We start from the raw sequence: 20,031 nt of genomic DNA, 5'->3' as shown, positions 1-20,031 counted from the left end.
TAGACCTGAGAGTCAAAAAAACATCATATGTCACAGTGCATGTTTGATGTTTATTTTTTTAATTTCTAAAAAATAATTCATTTAACACATGTAAATATTTATATGTATAAATCTTATCACTCTTTCTAGTATTGATCCGATACCAACACCAGCATCGACACTATCGTTTCGACCCGGTCACCTGTAGGTCCCGCTACAGCCCAGCAGGTGGCGGTAAGACCGCAGAGTTTGGACGTCAACTGCGCGAAAACAAGAAGACGAAGAAGAACATGTCGACGCTGGTACCGCTCTACAAGCACCTGATCAGAAGAGAAGACAGATGATAAACAAGTACTAATACAGACCACTTTGCACAACACAGAGTGGATATCCGTCGGCCGAGCCTCGCCGACACCCTGCAGCTCTTATGCTAAACACGGCATGGCAGAGAGACCGGACAATGAGGTAACAGTCAGGGTAGCACTGGTTAGTAAAACATGCCACATTTTAACTTCGTGCTCTTAACACCCAGAAGTCGTTAAAGTCCCTTTTAAAGTGAAGCATGAATTTAAATAATCCACAACAGAGAGGCAGAGCTGTTACGTGACGTCTGCAGACGGGGAGAAACTTGTGATAGCTGCACAGCTACACGACTACAGGAAGCTAGCAGCAACTGACAAACTGGAAGTAAACACGAGTCACATTAGTCAGAAGGTTTAAGTTAATTTTGCTGAGTTTCTGGCCTGTTAGCAACTCGGCGATACGTGCCTGCAGATTACAGAGCCAAATAAAACTTTCCTTCAGCATTAAAATAGGCAAAAGGGTTAACGCTCCGCGTGTGTTCGTTAGGAAACAGCTAAAAACATTTAGCCCACATTATGTATTTACAATAAATACAAATGCAGTTTTATGAAGTGAAATTTTAACATGAAAGTCCAGTATCTCAAAATACCAGCTAGCTAAAAGATTGACTATTATATGTTATTTAAAGGCAAGCTGTACATTTGTACTGTTGGACTCTGCAGGAGGAAAGGTGGAGAAGAGCCTGCAGGCAGAGTGCAGCGGGTGGGGACGAGTGTCACGGGTGATTTTTGACAGATGGATAGCAGCAAGAGATAAAGGGAAGATTCCTAAGATGTTAGTTAGACCTGCTATTATGCACTGACAGAAAGACGTGAGGCCGACCTGGAGGTGGCAGAGCTGAAGATGCTACTGAAGATTTTTGTTGGGAGCGACCAGAATGGACACAGAATGGACACAGGGACAGCTCATGAGTGGTTTGGAGTAAAGTTAATGAGGCAGAGCTGAGATGGTGCAGAGGAGGGAGAGTGCATGTGGAAGGATGTTGAAGATGCAGCTGCCAGGCAGGAGGAAAACCAGAGATGATTCATTGACGTAGTGAAGGAGGATATGCAGAGGACTGGTGTGACTGAAGCCGATGCTGTTGAATTATAATTACTTCTTATTTTATTTGTATATAAGTAATGTGGAAGCTACAGCTAATGTTGATCAATATACTGCTGAGTGTTGTAATCTATAACTATGTGTAATGATGCACAAATATGTAGGCTAACATTGTTATTCTTAGATATGGACCCTGCTGACTGCCAGTCAGCAAAAAAGCTCACACTTACTCTGGCCTATGTTTAGCTGTTACATCAGTTTAGCATTGGCAAAATGTTGAATTGTGGTGTAATAAAAAGCTGAAGCAGAACAAAAGAACATCAGCACAAAACGTGGTATCAGCCAGATGGTGTTTTAAACAAAGGTAATGATTTCAAACTTGGTGAAGCTTTTATTTGGATTATTTAAATGATAATACTAAAGATTTTACGGTACATTGAAGCACAACAAAACTGATGAAAATGATGCACAACAGCCAGCAAAGCAAATAGGAAAAATGACATCAAATTAAATGCAAAATTAAAATATAGTTAAAAATGAGAGTCGGTGCTGTTCACAGAATCACACCTGTTAACAATTAAAGCTAAAACTGAAAAGGTGAGTTTTTAGTTTCGATTTGAAATCTGTTGCTCTGGAGTTTCTGCGCTGGGACCTCTGAAACATGGAGTGAAAGTTGTGACCCTACTGCTCTCCTGAACTGTGATATTGGTAAATACTTTCATATTACCTTTATAGCCACTCTTGCTAGTTTAAATAGAATAGATCACATAGATCTGTTCTACATGGACATGCTTATATTAGAAAATATGGTCTTTATTATTCCTGAATAATGCTGCCATCCAGTGGGGTTGGGCATCCTCAAACCCTCTCTCGCTCATACAGATGTGTGAACATCCCACATTTATGATTGTGCATGTTGTTGTTAAGGTGGAGGAGGCTGACCACATCTACCTGCTCATGAAAGAGGACTACCGGATCTCTAGGAATGTGCGACTGGCGTGGTTTCTTAGTAAACTTAACCAAATCATCTGTCCGGCTTCAAAGCCTGAAGTGGTGAGTTTCCTCTCCTGTCCTCATGATGGCCCAGCAGCACCAAGATCAAGATTGGCACCCTTCTATTATTATCCTTGTATATGCCACCGATGATTAGATGGTGGCTGCACTGTGACAAATTAAAGGAAAAATAGAGAGCTATTTTAACATTGTAACTGCTGTTCTGATTGGTCTCTAAAAGCTACTGCAAATCATATTTCCTCCCACTTCCTGTTGTAGCTGCACTCTGAAAATGAACTGGACCTGCTTAGCATCTTACCTAAAGGATGGCAGCCAGATATCTCCCCAACTTCACACCCATGCATACTGATGCCTTCCACCCGGGCCACCTTCCTGGCCCGGAGGTACCGCTTCATCATCGAGCTGGACCTGAGTCCCTCCACAGGGATTGTGGTAAGTCTTAAATGCACTGTCTCCTGAATGAGTTCAAACAATATTAAAAAGTGCTTAGTGCAAGAATAGATGTAATATTTAAGTTTGTTATGATTATTTGCTGTGTAAATTATTCATAGTGGACAATCCATTTGTCTGCTTGTCTTATACCAAGTACATCACGTCTCTTTCTGGCTCCTGAGTGTCTCAGTGTGTTTCCATTTGTAGTCAAGAAGGCTTTTAATTTATTCAGACGCTGTTAGAAGAGCAAAAAAATTTAAATTTTGTGAATGAATTTTGCAAATGGTAAATATTTGATCACTTAAAGTGCTTTTTCTTACTCCAGCTGCCTCTTTATTTAACATTGGGGACAACCTGGGGTTCAGTATGTTGCTCAAGGATACTGCAGATGACCCGCTCTGCCTTCTGAGCTCACAATCATTTGCTGCTCTGACTCGCAGACGAAGCACCTCATTAAGATTTAGATTATTCACTTTTAGTTGGTTGAATGTGAATCGTGCTCAAGCTGTTGCTCAGTGGGATGTTGCTACTCCGTACTGAAACCTCTCACAGAAAACTGGATGCATGGCCATCCATGCATGTGAAGCAGCACTGCATGGTGATCCAATGAACTCTTACCAAGTGCAATCACAAGGATAGAATTAAAGTCTGAAAGCACAGAACTGAGACTGTTGTTGTGCTGCTGAATGTGTTCCTCAGTCTTCACATTTGACCCTTTTTATATGAGACAGCACAGAGTATTCTGTAAATGCACACGCTGCGCTGTTGAACCATATCGTTGCATAAGAGAAGGAGCTCATGCAGTTCAGAGGTTTCAGGTCCGCTTCTCTCAGCATGTCTGGTAACATATGGACAACGGATGGACTTATTTGCTTCTTTGTTAGCATGAAGCCCATATCTGGAAAACTGTTAAGCAGTTACCTACAGATAAGAGATATCCTTATATGGTGTAAAATAAGAACTTATTTTTAAGTGCCTTAAACCTGCACGACTTCAAATTGGAACCTCGGGTTGCAAAAAGTATTAATTCCTTTAAATTACAACCTCAGTAAGAGATTTTTCATAAATTTATGTAGTTTATAAATTCACCTAATGTTAAAGGTCCCTATTCCCATGTTGACGTCCAACATAACAGTTTGTCAAATCAAAGTTGCAGACCTGTCTGCTGTGGTGAACCCTGCTGATTAAGAGCAGCTAGAAGAAGCTTTAGGGGCCGTGTGTGTTCTCTTTGGGGATTGTGGCTTCATCCAACAGTCCAAAGACATGCGTAGGGTTAAATTAAATGGGTTGAATGTAAGTGTGACTGGTGGTCTGTCTCTATATGTTAGTCCTGTGACAGACTGGCAACCTGTGCAGGGTCATGACAGCTAGGATAGCCTCCAACATCCACTACTCTCAGCTGGATAAGCAAGTGAGTAAGTAAGTAGATGGATGGATCTTCTAGAGTCAGAAAGCTGAATAAAGGAGGGTTTGCTTTAGTGTGGGCGTGGCTTGTGACTGAAGTTGTATGAGTGCCATGTTTCTTTGTTTCACAGTTACATCAGTGCTGTTTGTTACGTCAGCAGTTTGCTAAAGTAGTGCCAACACAGATGTTCCAGTCTTCACAGCACAATGTCATCTAACATGTGAGTGACATCACAGTGATGTCATCACAGTGAAGTCATCACAGTGATGTCACTCACATGTTGCCTTTAAAAAACAGTTAAGATAAGGCCTTCCTGCAAAGCCTCATCCTGAACTTCCACATCAGCCTGATGTTAATGTTAAAACTGTTATTCTGTGTGGTGAAAATCCATCAGACCGGCTCTTCAGTCTGCACAGCAGAGCTTCTGTGCACAGAGCACCACTGGTTGAGTCAGCTCCACTAGTAACAGACTTTAATTCAAGTTTAACGTTTTTTTGACGTAGACCTGGGCTCTCACAGTGGCTTCATTGATGCATGTAAAGAACATGTGTTCAGTTCAATATAAAACCTCTGCCTAAACTGGGCAGGTATGAATGTCATAGACTGAGGGAAACAGCTCACACTGAGCCCTGCCTCTGGTGTACAATATGCCAGATCATTTGGTGTCTCTGTGTTACACGTTGGTTTTGTGTCCTGCAGGATGACAGCACAGGCGAGATGATCTTTGATGAGGTCTTCCACGCCTTGTCCAGGTGTCTGGCTGGTCTGGTTCAACCATTCAGAGTCCCTGGAACAGATCGATTTTTCAAGCCTAAGATCTTCATCACCATCCTTGCATATTCCTCCATCATTGGCCTCCCTTCACATCAGGTAATGACTGTAATTTACTTTAGTCATAAAAATGAATGAAACAAATGTCTTCGAGAGTAACTTAACGCCAAGAAAAGCAGAGTTTCTCTCTCCAGCACGTGTTTATTGCCCAGCCCACATTGGTGTGGAGTGCTTCACGCTTACTTTAATCTCTGTCTTTACTATGTTTGACTACATTTCAGCCACCAAAGCACACGTTGGGTTAGTTTCTGTGGGAGATGTTAGGCTGCTGTAGATGTTTGTGCAGTTCTCTGATGGTCTTTAATCTTTTGTTCCCTGCAGGTTTTGGTCCAAGGATGCCAGCTTGATAAAACAGACCTGGATGAGTTCTTGCATCACATCTACCAGCAGCTCAGAGCGTTGGAGAGTAGCATCGCAGAAGTCCTGCATCAGCAGCACGAACAGGCAAGTGCACACTAGCAGAAATGACACTGTGCTAGCAAGAATGCTGTAACTATTAGAGAAACACTGCAAGTGTAAAAGCTCTCACCAGCACCCTGTAAAGCTCCACCGTGCCTTACAAGCAAAAATAAAACAACATCCTACTTTATCAGACTAGATTAGCATCGCTCTTCAGTTTGACCCCGAACATCCTCTCCACGATTGGCTTCCAACCACAAGCACCTGTTGTATCCATGGTTACCAAAAACAGCATGGGTGTGATACTTTAGCCAACTGCGGCAGGTTTGTTACGCCCATGGGATTCACTTGTGACTAGGGATGGGTATCGTTTAGGTTTTATCCGATACCGGTGCCAAATCGGTACTTTTGAAACGGTGCCGGTGCTTAAACGGTGCTTAAAGAATGGAGAACACAAAATTGGTCCAAAAACCTCTCATGTTCAGCTGTTTTTTTGTAAAAAGATAACAATGTTAGCCTTTTCTGCAGCTATGGGGCATATATGGTATCACTCTTGGCTGGAAGCAGTGCTTAAACAATGGAAAAAACAAACTTTGTCCAAAAACCTCTCATGTTTAGTAGGGCTGAACAATTATGGAAAATAATCTAATTGCGATTTTTTGCCCCAATATTGCGATTGCGATGCGATATGCGATTATTTTTTAAGGTCTTTGTCTTCTGTATTATTAAACAAAGACAAGCAATACATCATATAGTATGGCCAATACTATATTACATTAATTTTAAACTGTTCTTTCCTGGAAGACAGACCTCTGTTATGATGACATGAGGTGATGCATGAATTGATGACTGACATTTTTATTTAACTTCTTCAATCACAACAGTATATTTGAACATACACAATAGTTTATTTTTAGCTTACAAACATCTGAGCATAAAGTGCTGACAAGGAACCCTGGTGTAAACATTAAAATGAAAGTCAGTACAATGTGCAGATTGCAGAAATATACATAAACAAAATCAGTGGCTTTACCACACTCAGTTTTTCGACATCTGTGAACTACTAGACAGTCATTCAATTAAAAAATAATATTAAATAAATAAAACTAATAAATAAAAAATACACACATCTTACTGATCTCTGCAGTCAGTAACATTACACATAAAGTGCAAACATAATAGCAATTGTATAAACACACACACAAACACGCCTTTAAAATTTAAAGGCGTGAAATTGGACGGTCTAGTTCAGATTAGCGTCACCGCTGTCTCGGTGGAGTTTAATAAACTCGGCCGTCTGCTTCTTGCTATCTAAAATATAACCAGACACTGGTGTAAATTCTCGACTGTCTCATACTTCTGTTTAATAAGTTTTCTGTTTGACGTTTAGTCAGCTGTGTGAAAACCAAGGAGGAACCCACCCGGGGGATTAATAAAGTTTTATTTTATCTAATCTAATAACTTTAATCTCAGCCAAACCGATTTACTCACGAACAAACAAAACACTGAAAAAAGCCCAACAATAACATTTTTAGGTTGTCTAAGTGACTTATATATTACGTTTAACCCGAGCAGCGAAACTCCGCGGTGATCTGAAAATGATGTGCCGGGAGTTGTGCCGTTCTCGGCCGCATCAGTAACCCTCGAGCTCCCGGCTAGCTGTCGAGCTGGTGGGTAGCAGACGCCTCTGAAAACGTCGAAGCACTTTTGCAAATATGGGATATCTTGATAAACCGAGCAGATATTTGATGTTTACACAACTACTTTCTCGCCTGAAAATATGTTAAAAGTTTATTTTGTGACCCTGAAAGATTAGTATGAGTAATTTTAAAACTTAGTAGCGGCCGCCATTGCTGGAAACTGGAGTTTGGCTGGGCCGCGCTATGAATTCTGGGATATGGTAGTAATTTGGACAGCCTTCGGCGCGTCGCTGTGACGTAATCGGTCTACAAATGCGGCCTCAGGAGGATGCAGCCCATGAATTTGGACATGTCCAGAGTATAATCGCAGCCTTTGCGGTTAGAAAATTGCACTTGATCATGTCGCGATATTATTGCAAATGCGATATATCGTTCAGCCCTAATGTTTAGCTGTTTCCCACTTTTTCTTTGGTCATTTTAGCCTTTTTGGCCAGGGTGAAGGGAGCATCTGCCATCAAACAAGAAGACAGCCGCATGTAGCTATGATGGTGTTTGCTAGTTCACCTTACATGCATTAATGTAATAACGTGGTTAGCCTACTCAACGTAAATTACACACGAACAACATTAAGCTACTCACGCAGAGAAGAACGGCTGCTGCTGCATCATCATCCTCATCATTTCTGCTACACTGGCAGGGCTAGGGGCCAGGACTCTCCTCTTCGGGTTTTTGGGGGATGTTGCTAACTCCGGGTTGATAACAGGCACCACACCCGCAGTAGATGTGCTCGGTGTGAGGTCTCGCAGCAAGCTATCAAATACGGCGCATTTCTCGGCTTTTAACAAAACGCTATGCGTCGCCAGGTGTTTCATCAGATTTGAGGAGTTACCTCCTTTGACAGTATCACAGTATCAGCTTAAAGCACTTGTTGCTGCTGAGTTTGCATCTTTTGCTGTGAAGTACAGCCAGACTTTGACCGCTTCGCCTTGGGCATTTTTAATCTGTAGCTCTGCTCTAACAGAACATACGTACCTGGGCCCGCCTACTATCCTCGGAAACGTAAAATGATTGGCTGGAAGTGAAAAAAAAGCACTGAAATAAAGCACCGAAATGTGCGCTGCTTTTCGGTCTGGTTACTACTGTTTATGTCAGATGGCACCGGACACCGGTACCCATCCCTACTTGTGACCCCTGTTTGTAGCAGGTCATTGTTTTTAAGAAAAAGATCTTCTGTCAAAGATCTTTATTGAATGGTTCATTTTGGGAAGAAGGGCCAGACTTTAAACAGCTATGTCTGAGTCTTTTTGTGGGTCGACTGATTATGCAGGTCAGTAAAATATCGTCTCTCATCACACGGCTGATGATCCCAGGGGAGCGAGTAGCTGATATCCTGATATGTTAACAAACACACAATTCCCTGCTGACATTATTCACTGTTATTTGCTAGAAAACAAACAGGGGCAGACTTTGCACTGCATTCAGTGCGTCACCTTGTCCACCTATGAAAGCACATGTTGTAACTGCCCTCAGCAAAGTGAACTAAAAGCTCCTCCACCTGGGGGCAGCTTGTGAGTCTACATCAAAGCGTGTCACAGTTTAATGTTGCTTTATAAAGAATGAGTGTGGCATTAAATCCTGCCTTCTATGTTGTGCATTAAATGTGTCCTAACACATTTATATTTCCTTTGCTTCTTAGTGCGTGGAGCCGTCACAGAACTCAAGTGACCAGAGCAGCGGCTTGGACGAGCACCCCCACCGGACGCAAAGTGTTTCCATGGTGTCAGCTGAAATGGGGCTGGTCAGCATGGTACGCCAGGGCATCCTGGCCCTTCAGCTGCTGCCTCCCAACTCCAGTGCAGGTTGGTGAAGTTACACTTCAAGTATCAGAGGTGTTATTTAGCAGTTTCTCTTTCGTTGTCGTGCCTTATTTAAAAAACGTCTCTTCTAAGAACAAATCTGTTTTTATGCAGATGATTTTGCACTTGACATCCACAGATCAAGAGAACTGTTTCCTCAGAGCCCAAAAGGTTGATTCTGTTCATCTGGACGTTTTCAGTGGGGGAGGAGTTTCGTCACTAATCTCAGCTGACTGCAGGTTTCAACCTTATAAACAGCACATTTCTGTGAAAAGGGAACGACCACCTCTGAAGCAGAGGGTGCATCTGTCTCCATCTTACATGCTGTGATTGCAGCCGTTCCCCACCTCTCTGTGAATGGGACTCATGGTTATTGATCAGTGGTGATGAGGATTTGCATAATTATGATGAAGGTGACCTCCCAGCCCATTGTTCCTTCAGTGGGCTGGTTTCAGTCATTATGCAAATGTCCTGTTTATAAGATTGAAACCTGCAGTCAGCTGAGACTGAAGACGTGAAAACGCTGATGAAGAGTATCAGCCTTTTGGGATCTTCTTACCTGGATGATTGTTTCCTCAGAAATAACCGTTAACATCTGAAAGCACACAGTACTCCATCAGATATTACTGATGTTGTTTTCCTGCTGTATGGGTCAACTTATTGATCTGATGTGAACCACTGAAGTCACACATCTGGGACTTTGTCATGGCTTCCTTTATTCTGCAAGCCAAGAAACTGTTGTTTTTATTGAGTTTATGACATGATTGATGGAGGAAGAGTGCACACTCTCAGACAGGTTAAATCACTGATGCACTCAGTTTCTCTTCTGTAAAATGACAGGTGTACTTATGAGAGAAATAAAAATAGAGAGGTTGAAACTCTGCGTGCATTTGTTTTTTAACGTTAAGTTTCATTGATGAACAAGTAAATGCAGTCGCATAAAGCACACATAAGCTTCCTGTAACTTTTAAAGGTTTTTAACGAATGGTTTTGTACCACATGACAGTCATTTATGTGACGATCCTGGAGCGATGGATATAAAGTTGCCAGTGCTTTACAAAGAAGAATAAACTTGGAACACCGACTCCTTTCTTTACTTGTCTTTCTGTCAAAGGCATCATTATAATCACGGACGGGGTCACGAGCGTTCCTGATGTGGCCATGTGTGAAACCCTGCTGAACCAGCTCCGGAGTGGAACCATCTCCTGCTCCTTTGTACAAGTAAAGACAAGAATCTAACTCTGTATTCTGAATATACATTTTTGTGTGCAAGAACTGTTATCTAAAGCAGTCACAACAATCGTTTTCCACAATAGAAGTGATGATGATTATTATTTAAAGATATTTAGGGGATTCTCCAGCTGCTCGTCTCTGAGTCCTGTTTTTGCATGCACAGGTTGGCGGGGCGTACTCCTACGACTGCAGCTTTGGCTATATCCCCAACGTCGAGCTGATGAAGTTCATCTCATTAGCCACTTTTGGCTCCTACCTGCCCAGCTGTCCTGAAGTGGACCTAAACAGCGAGGAGATGAATGCCTACCACAAAGCATTTCTAACATACTCCTTCCTCAAGAGCCCCGAGTCCATGAACTCAGAGTATTTCTGTGGTGAGACAACGATGTACAAGTCTGATGCTAGTTTTTTCATCAGTCCTGTGAGCACTGGTTCAGTGACAGGATGCAACACAAATGAGCTCTGACAGTTTTTAAAACGGTGCAGAATCTAAATATTTATTCTTTGTTTTGAAACACAAAAGCTGTGTTTTTTATTGTTAACGTTTTTTTGAATCCTCAGTCTTAATGACTCATTTTACATGAATATATGAGCGTTCCCCCATCAGGCCTCACAGGACAGCACTCTGGTTGACACCGCTGGTACCAAACGACCGGTACCGGTGCGTGAGTCGTTTGGTACCGGGCTGCGAGACTTGAGGCTCCGGTGTGAAGTTTATGGTTTTCAGGGTTTTTATCGTTAGCTCTGGTTCCCTGGGTCTTTCCTGTGTTGTAATTGTGTCTTATTTTGAAAGAAATATTTACGCGTTACCATAGTGACCAGAGAGCATTAAGGGGCAGAGAGGAGGATGTTACTCTCATGTTGTTGGTGCATTTCAGGAGGATGCTGCTAATAAAGTTACACAGTGAATTAATATTTATTCTTATATTTACAAAACACCACAGTTTTTGTCTCGGTCGCATCATTTTATTTTGTTGTATTTATCCGCGACACCTTAAAAATATTGTCTGACATGAAACCGTCTGTGGAGCAAAAAAGGTTGAGGAGCGCTGATTTACACCAAGCCTTTTTTACATTTTACTGTCAGTTTTTACAGAAAAGCAGCTGCTGAATTATAATATTAATCTTAAGCGTATCACAAATACAAGATATGTTGAATTCTCTTAGTTCCATAGATTGTTAACAGTTACTTACCTGGGATCTCTTTAGCTACATTATATGAAAAACCAGTTATATTTCAGGTCATATGAAGGAATACATAGAATTACAAAAATGTCCGAGGAGTTCAAACACTGCTGCATTTATCGCTAGTCCTCTTGCTCTTCATTGTCAGCTTATTAGCGTTTGTAGGCCATAATCTCTTTATTGTTAGTGATGAAGACGATAGTGATGGTTCTAATCATCATGACACATACTAACTGCTTCTGTTTTTTGTAGTTTCCCAGCACAAGCTGTTCAACGAGCACCTGGTGTCGGCCAGTGGAAACCCTGCTCTGGTCATGAGGAGGAAGAAGCACACGGAGAAGGAGGTGCATGCTCATCTAATCAGCGTGCTGTCTGTGAGACTGAGAGAGGGCTACACCATCACTGACATCAGCCTCACTAAAGGTAAACGGCTGTGTGTCTTTACTAACATCTCACACCAAGTCAGGAAAACTGAATGTTTGTGTTGAGACTGAAGCTGCTGGTGACATTAGGTGGGACTCAGCTGGAGGTGAAGCTCGTGCTCTTATGGAAACACAACATGCACATTGAGTATCTCGCGGCTGCCTCCTGGCCACTGGACCCCTCCAAGAGAACCACCAGAGTGGAGGTGACGATGGAGGGGAGCTACGACATCTTGCACGACATCAGCTGCACCCAGAGGAAACCCATCACCAGCCAGTACCGCACCTCTGTCATCCGGCGCTTCTGGAACACACTGCAGAGGTACGACATGAGGACTGGAATCTGGTTTCCAGTTAGAGACGCTGTGCGATCCCACCATCATGTAGCCATATTGATATGAAAATCCATGTGCTGTTTGTCCTTTCCAGCATCAACCAAACTGATCAGATGTTGGTGCACCTGCAGTCCTTTAACTCGATGCCTGAGAACTACATGATTCCTGAGAGCACCAAAAATGGAGTTCCCCTGTTCTACATCCCTCCTGGTTCCACCACTCCGGTCAGCCTTGTTGCTATACTTCACACTATGTTGGGAACTTACCAACTCTTATGATCTGTGTTGGTGCAAGGTTTAAAAACTCTGTGTGTCACAAAGTGTTGCTTTTGCGTAGTTGCATTTTTTCTTGGGAAACTTTCATCCCGAATGCTCCTAAATCCTGCAGATTTATGAAGCGAGACACCAGAATGGACCTAAATATTCACAAATCGTTCTTATTGTTCCCGCTGTGTGGGACCTACTAACATGTAGTGTTTGTAGAGACCAGCTCTGTTTATCTGTTTGTCTCTTAACGCTGTCGTGTCTCTCCTCCTCCTCCAGGTCTTGTCTCTGCAGCACAGTGGATCCAAAGATTCCTCTCAGTCCCAGTTTGCATCATACTGGAAGCCCATCCTCTCCATGGACGCCAACTTCTGGCAGAGATGGCTACACATGCATCGCATTGTCATCATCCTTGAGCATGATATGTAAGAATAATGAATCTCCAAAAGTTGATTCTGTTTATCTGGACGCAGCGTTTTGTGGGAGAAACGTTTCGTCATCATCAGGTGACGTCTTCAGTCTCAGCTGACTGCAGGTTTCAATCTTATAAACAGCACATTTGCACAGTGACTGAAACCAGCCCACTGAGGGAACAATGGGCTGGGAGGGCAGTTCCTTCATCTTAATTATGCAAATCCTCATGACCACTGATCAACAACCACTGAGATTTCCTTACCTGGATGATTGAGCTTGCATTAAGAATAATGAAGCTCTTGTATTCTTTTTATCAGCCATATTTGTTTATATCAGCTTGTTTTTCTTTGCCAGTCTTTCATTGCTACCACAATACTTTGACCTTTGCAGGCCTGTCCCCAAACATCTGCACACACCTGGGAACAACGGGCGCTACAGCACCATCCAGTGTCGCATCTCCCACTCGGCCCTCACGTCACTGCTGAGGGACTGCAGCAGCTTCGTGCTGGTGGAGGGTTACTCGTATGTAAAACTCATATACAGGTGAGACGACAGGTGGTGTTGGCTGATGATGTTTAAGACTCACTGCTTCTGCCTCAACGCTCTTTGTTTTTTCTCAGCAGCTCTTCTGATCAGCCTCCCACCTCCTTCTACTTGGTGCGTGTCATCTCAAAGACCCCCTGCATGGTCCTGCGTCTGGGTTTCCCCATCGGCACACCGGCCCACATTAGGAACAAGGTACTCAGTCAAAAAACATGGGGCCAATACAATATCAGTGTTATGATCCATAGCTGTTAGTAGATGACAGTATTGTATTTTTCGTGCACTGTTTTTATAAAATGTGGTTCTCCGTTTCTTTTATGAGCAGTTTTGTAAAAACATGAAAGGAGGTTATAGGACACATGTATGCTCGGGGAACAAACTGCTCCACTTGTAACTCTCTGTGAGACTCGTGTTGTGCTTTGTTTTCTAAAATCAGATTGTGGATGAGCTGCGAGAGCAGATCCTCAAGCTTCGCTTCCCTCATCGTGTTCAGAACAAAGAGGCAACACCCAAAACCAAGAGGAAGGCTGTGGGCCACCCGTCTCCATCCAAGTCTCCCTCCATCCCTGCTCCCAAGCCTGCGCTCTCTGACAGACCCTGTGTGGTGGTGGTCAGTAAGCCTCTGGAAAAGCTGCTAATCAGGTCGGTCCATGTCATAGTAGGCCACCAGAGGAAGGTCATGTAATCTAATAATAAATAAATAAATGCATAACCACTTAAAAGTACTGGTTACACAGTTTGCTGTTGCTACCAACAGCAACTGAATGGAGACTAACTGCTGATCCTGTGCAGGTATGACAAGCTTCCTCTAGACTTCAGGACTCCCTTCATCTTCAACATGGAGACCTTCCCACTGCCCTCCAACACCGCTGCACCCCTCAGCGTGGCAGCAAACCGCACAGCCTCCTCGACGCTGGCCTCTCTGTCACGTTACTTCCTGCACCAGCGTTGGGTGTGGGCCGTGCAGAGCAGCCAGGGACCGGCTGTAGCCATGCAGGCTGTTGCCCATATCCTGTCCGTGCTCTCGGAGTAAGTTCAAACTATTAAATGTGATCTATTTAAAAATACCACAGCTACGAATATAAATGAGCCAGAGGAAAAAATGCACGCATTTGAGCAGCAGTTTTTCACCGTGGTTTTGATGGTATCTACTCTGTGGTTATGCAGCTCTCCCATAAATCAAACTGGAACAAACAAAGATGATTCTGATCTAAATTCAGGATTCTTTAAGTGCCGTGTCTCTCTTTACAAATTTCTTCTCTTTGAGATGCAAAACCTTAAAATTGTCCTGATGTCTGCAGGATTCGCCTGTCAGAAGGCTTCAACTTTGCTGCCAGTGGCGAGGGCATTATAAACCTGGTGATCGAGCTGCCAATGAAGGTAAAGAACAGCAGGACAAACTGCTCTCCCAAAGTGATTCTCTGTGATCCTGATTTGGTTTTATTTGTGTCTTCAGGGAACATCAGGAGACGTGGACAGAGAGAGTCACTCTTGTATTGTTCAGTATATCCTGTTTCCCCCTCACTCTACCTCAACGAAGGACAGGTAAGCCTGGCAGTACCCATAGGTTAGACCAGGACACGCTGTTAGGACGCAGCTTTTATTAAAAGCAACAGGAATGTTTGTCACTTGGTTTGAGTTCAGCGTGATCAAAGTCTACGTTTACTTCACCTGTTTATTAAAGCTACAAATAAGCAACAGAAACCAGAAACGGTGGATTTCATTTGAACCTCAGAACCTCTTAAAAAACAGTAACATGTACATAATGCAGCATTTTACATCCAGGCTCAGTTTGACTGATTTATTCATGTTTATTGCAAAGCTGCAGCTGGTCAGCGTGTGGTATCGACAGTGATGAGGAAGAAGCTGTGTGACTGACATGTTTATGTTCCGCCAGCAGCGTGTCGTTGTCATTTAATCTGAGATACCCTGATGCTGTGTCGATGTCTGCAAAGTGTTAATCTAACACGAAGCCCTTTAACACAGTTCAAAATGTTTGTGCAGCTCAGCTGAACTCTTCAATTTTCAGCATTTTGTTTTGTCTTTCGTGGAGTTCTAGCTTCTCCACCGACGACGACAATGACACCGAGGTGGAGGCAGTCGACCTGGACACGGAGCTGAACCTCGTGACCGAATGCTGGGTGGAACCGCAGTGCGGCACGGTGAACTGCACGGATCAGCACCGCTCCTTTCAGGGCCTTAAGTACCAGGAGCTCCCTCGAGCAGTACGAAAAGCTGGCTTATACAAGCTGCTCTCAAACTAGAGCTCAGTTTGCTCCGTTTGTGTACGTGAAGCTTTGCTCGTCAAAAGCAGCAGGTTTGGTTTACGCATCCCTGTTGTGTTGCAGATCTTCCCGAGGGACTTGGCCTGCATGTCCACCATGATGACCTTTGAATATCTGAGCCAGCTGTGTCAGAATAAGGATCAGGTCTGCTCTCTGCCAGCTGGACTCAAGGATGCACAAGGTAACAAACGTAGCTTTTAATCAGCGTTAGCAAAACGTCACACATCACAGAAACGCCTGCAAGAGTCGTGCCTCGCTGAAGTGTTAGCACTCAGTCTGCCGTTGTTAGACGTTTGTTGAGCTCATTCTAGTCAAACATTAAACTAAAGCTGAATACATTAAAGCCTTGATGGCTCAGCGGATGCGATTCTCCGGTTTTTGCTTGTTTGAAAATGTGATGATTTTCCATTATGTGTGCGTGCAGGAGAACATCTGGTCTCTGAGGAGAGCATCCACATGGTCCCTTTCCAGTTTGACCTCATTAAGCTGCTCCCAAAATGCCAGCAGGTTGAGCTGTTTTTCGTCACATTCAGCACAGGTATGTACAGCACGTTTTACGTCAACCTGCTTTAGACAGAGTAGCGCACTGTATATGAGGGCTCGCTGATCTTAATGCATCTCACTTCCATCTGTGTCCTACAACATGCATCTATACGCTTAGAAATGATAATAAATAAATATAATAAATCGATTTGAGCGCGTTTCCCTTTTTGTGCTCAGCGACGGGGAGTGAGGAGCAGATGAACAGCTCCCACTGCCTGCCCAATGAGCTCCTGCTCAGCCTCTTCCACACCAGCCTGGAGAACGAGCTGAGTGACAGAGAGATCCCGTTAGCTGACGGGGACCACGTCGCCTTCATGCATCACATCTTGGAGCGGGAACGAGACGGCCACGTCGCTCCTTTCTCCCTGCCGGTTATTAAAGGTCTGTACGAGTCTGTGTCCAAGTGCACGTGAATCTAGCCAGAGTATCTCCTGGAGGTAGATGATCCCATTATAATTGGAAAAGAATGATAGGAGAGTAACAAAATATGAGTGTTTTGTTCTCTGTTTTATCAGTTTCTCTGTCGTCTCGGTTTCTTTAGAGGAGTGCGTCAAGCCTCCAGAGAAACAGGACACGGTGACGTCATTCTACACGGCCGGCAGCAGCAGAGAGGTGATGGGGTCAACCAGCACTTTACAGGTGATCTCCAACATTGGCACAAAACCAAACCTGTGTCACTTTTAAGTGTTTTTTATTTATGTTGTTCTAATGCAGCTAGTGATGATCTGTTGAAGCCTTTGAAAATGTTTGAATCCTTACAGCCGTTGGTGCCTTTAGGCCACACACGTCTGTGATACTTGTATTGTTTTCTTTCAGTCTGCTGTTTCTAGTTAAACGTACTAAAGTAAATCATGGGATAGGAATGCAAACATTTCTCTAATAAATTGAAATAGTCCTTTTGAGCTCTCTGACTGTTTCTGCGGGTAATGAGGCCACAACCACACTGGAAATCTGCAGTGGGAGCTGCTTCAGGTCCCTCGTTGGTCTTTCCTGTATTCGTGACAAATGTCTGTTGTGTTTGGCAGAGTTTCAGCAATGCAGACCTTGTGGATGAAGAGCCCTTGTTGTTGGAGAGCAGCTGCTCTGCGCCACAGTGGAGATGTTATGCCAAGTGCATCAGCTCCCAGCATCTAATCCTCACCTTCCTTCCTGCTACCTTCACAGGTGAGTCTGGAGTTTGTTGGCTGTGGTGCTTCTAGCGCGCTCTCATGATGTTTGTTATGTTGCAGATGTTCTGATGTTGATGGCTTCAGGAGAGACCGAGCCTCGGAGTAATGTGAGCACACAGGAGGACGACGCTTTGACCCCCAGCAACAAATCTCAGGCTGACTCTTTGTCTGGATCCACTGGTGGCTTTGAAGGGTCCGAGTCTGGACTCAGTCGCCGACTAGAGCGCAAGCTGAGCTCCAGCACCGCCAGGTCCCCTGTGCTCTCATCTCCATCTGATGGCCAGACTGGAGCTGCTGACTCCCAGACCCTGGAGCAGAACAGCTGGGACAGCAGAGGCTCAGAGATGGAGAGTTGGATGCCGGGCTCAGGTGAGCCTAAAACCGCACGTCTGCAGGGTTTGAATTGTTCAAACATTTTGCACAAAGATTGACGTTTTTCTGATGTTTCCAGATGCTGCAGAAAAAGAAGGAGTCCACTTCTCTGAGCCACACAAGTCAGACTTCCATATCAGCCTCAGCAGACAGCTTTCCCAGCAGAGCACTGGTGACAGCAGCCAGCTGAAGTGTCCAGTTTACGTCTACAACTGTTCACTGGAGAATCTGAAAGAGCAGCTGGTTCACCCAAACTCCAGCCGCCAACCCAGGGACGTCTTCTTCAGGTACTGAGGGAAAAACAAGCAAGCATTGAAATCCTGAAAGACAAGGAAGGTTTTACAGTTGTGTTGCCAGTTACAATTATAAAATGATAAGAAGGTCTTATAGAATTATTGTATATATTTGGGTCTCTTTGTAACCTTGGCTATCTCATAATAATGACACTGTTATTGCCTGGAACACAAAAACCGTCACCAAATACTGAATATGGATCATCTAACCCAGTCTTAGAAGTACTAGACGAAGAGGAGCCGTGTTGTAATTAGGCTTTGTCATGATTGTGTGACGCACTGCGAGCCTTGGATTGTTGCAGTGGAGATGTTAACATGTGTGTCTCTGGTTGTCTTCACGGGGGAGAATAGAGCCCGAGATGCAGAGTCCTGGGAGATGTGTCAGCAGATGAAGTTCAGGTAGCACACTGTCTGTCTGTCTGCTCTCCTTCTGTCTGCTGAGGGGCTGCTCAGCTTTCTCTGGACACTTCTGGCAACTTGGGGATGCGCTTGTAGAGCGGGACAGTGTGGCTTTCCTAAAACTAGGCTGGTAAAAGCATCTACTCCCCGGGCCTGTCTGTGCTTCCTCCTGTTGCTGCAAACATCAGAGAAAACCACAGACACTCATCAAAGGGTCACATTTCTTCTTCTGTTGCTTATTTGGAGCTCTGACATTGTTGAAGTCTCTTAAAACTGTGGCCTTGCCTTCATGCCTGCTGTCCTGTCCTACTGAATAAGACATAAAAATGATGTTTGGTATCATAAATACCAAGACGTGTTTTTTTTTTTTTTTTGAGGTTGTAAATCAAAATTGCCTCAGACACTTCCTGTGGAATGGGGGAAGGACTGCAGGTTTAAGACACTTCCAGTTTAGACTGATATTTAAACCTGGGATCTACATCCATGTTTTATATACAAGGTTTTTATCCACGAACATGAATTATGAAAGTCTCAGCGGGATGCTGGCCTCGCTGTATTTATATGTATTAACACTGATACTATCACAGGCTGCAGTTTTGTCTGCTGCTCTTCAGCTTTGTTTTAGTGGAGAACCAGCCTCACTGCTGATGAGCCAAGGATTACACATGAACTATAGTTTTAATTCAAAGAGATGATGTGGACAGATCAAACTTTCTGTTTACATTATTTGTGCTGGTGCGACTGAGTAATGCAATAATTCAGTTTTCTGTGTGAAACAGCACTCACTGCATGCTTGAAGCTGACAGCAATAGTTTAAAATAGTTGGCAGTATTTACTGGTACACCTCAGAAACACTGAATGTGGATTGTAGTGATATTTGAAGCCAAACTCTGTTGGGTCGGCAGGATATTTGTCAGGGATGATTATTGATACCTGTTATTCTATATAAGAGTGTCACACAGACACTGCACTCTGAACAGTGCAGATCAGCCTATTTAACACAACATGCAGTTTACACGAGACAGTTTTATTTCTTATATGAATGTTATTTATTTTAACTGTCATGAACAGGATGTGACACGTCATAATAATAACAACTGTGCTGCATTAAAACAGCAGGTGGGATAGCCAATCGTTAAGTGATGACATCTGAACAAACTGCTCCGTGTTTATTAAGGCTGCTGTGTTTTTAACATGTTTTAATACTTTGTACCTTGTTCTAATCTCAACAAGCCCATAAAAACAGTCAGTGATCACTGTCGGCCTCTCTCGGTTTTAATCATCACTGTTCATTTTACAGCTCAGTGTTTAAACCCTTACGATGTAACTGCAGCCCAGCAGCAGTATATGAATGACTAACCTCGTATTGTGGATGGATTATCTCAGTTGTTCTCCTGCTGAAGTTTGGTCCGTTTACAGCATCCTGCCATGCGACTGCATTTGTCTCTAACCATCAGGAACCCTCATGTTAACTTTTATCCAGTGGAAGAAAGTTAGCTTCATCCTCCAGCTTCACTGTGTTTATGCTAACATAGCTGTGTTGCTAGCAATCACGTAGCACATAATAATAATAATAATAATAATGGATACTTTATTGATCCCCATGGGGAAATTA

The 20,031-nt window shown here is 43.5% G+C and overlaps 1 protein-coding gene across 12 annotated transcripts in view; it reads left to right on the top strand.

Moving 5' to 3' along the window:
* The first annotated feature begins 217 nt into the window (after positions 1–217).
* szt2 (SZT2 subunit of KICSTOR complex) overlaps positions 218–20,031 on the top strand; it is a 108,303-nt gene continuing 88,489 nt past the window's right edge. For 4 of the 12 annotated variants that reach the window (XM_080290140.1, XM_080290135.1, XM_080290141.1 and 1 more), the window contains exons 1-27: positions 236–444; positions 2,311–2,436; positions 2,656–2,829; positions 4,934–5,104; positions 5,387–5,509; positions 8,801–8,963; positions 10,075–10,181; positions 10,357–10,567; positions 11,631–11,801; positions 11,891–12,122; positions 12,230–12,359; positions 12,678–12,823; positions 13,203–13,355; positions 13,433–13,550; positions 13,792–13,997; positions 14,148–14,384; positions 14,657–14,735; positions 14,812–14,900; positions 15,409–15,580; positions 15,704–15,821; positions 16,065–16,178; positions 16,361–16,564; positions 16,725–16,822; positions 17,209–17,347; positions 17,413–17,721; positions 17,804–18,011; positions 18,369–18,416. In XM_080290140.1, coding sequence (XP_080146266.1) covers positions 421–444; positions 2,311–2,436; positions 2,656–2,829; positions 4,934–5,104; positions 5,387–5,509; positions 8,801–8,963; positions 10,075–10,181; positions 10,357–10,567; positions 11,631–11,801; positions 11,891–12,122; positions 12,230–12,359; positions 12,678–12,823; positions 13,203–13,355; positions 13,433–13,550; positions 13,792–13,997; positions 14,148–14,384; positions 14,657–14,735; positions 14,812–14,900; positions 15,409–15,580; positions 15,704–15,821; positions 16,065–16,178; positions 16,361–16,564; positions 16,725–16,822; positions 17,209–17,347; positions 17,413–17,721; positions 17,804–18,011; positions 18,369–18,416 — 4,070 coding nt within the window. In that variant the 5' untranslated portion in view covers positions 236–420. Of the gene's footprint in view, positions 445–2,310; positions 2,437–2,655; positions 2,830–4,933; positions 5,105–5,386; positions 5,510–8,800; positions 8,964–10,074; positions 10,182–10,356; positions 10,568–11,630; positions 11,802–11,890; positions 12,123–12,229; positions 12,360–12,677; positions 12,824–13,202; positions 13,356–13,432; positions 13,551–13,791; positions 13,998–14,147; positions 14,385–14,656; positions 14,736–14,811; positions 14,901–15,408; positions 15,581–15,703; positions 15,822–16,064; positions 16,179–16,360; positions 16,565–16,724; positions 16,823–17,208; positions 17,348–17,412; positions 17,722–17,803; positions 18,012–18,368; positions 18,417–20,031 lie in introns of all 12 variants that reach the window. The other 8 variants (XM_080290143.1, XM_080290137.1, XM_080290139.1 and 5 more) reach the window with 6 other exon arrangements.

The sequence above is a fragment of the Astatotilapia calliptera genome, chromosome 15, assembly GCF_964374335.1.
Source record: "Astatotilapia calliptera chromosome 15, fAstCal68.1, whole genome shotgun sequence".
Classification (NCBI taxonomy): Eukaryota; Metazoa; Chordata; class Actinopteri; order Cichliformes; family Cichlidae; genus Astatotilapia; species Astatotilapia calliptera.
Note: the sequence above shows the minus strand (reverse complement) of the source record. Positions and strands in the feature narration are given on the sequence as shown.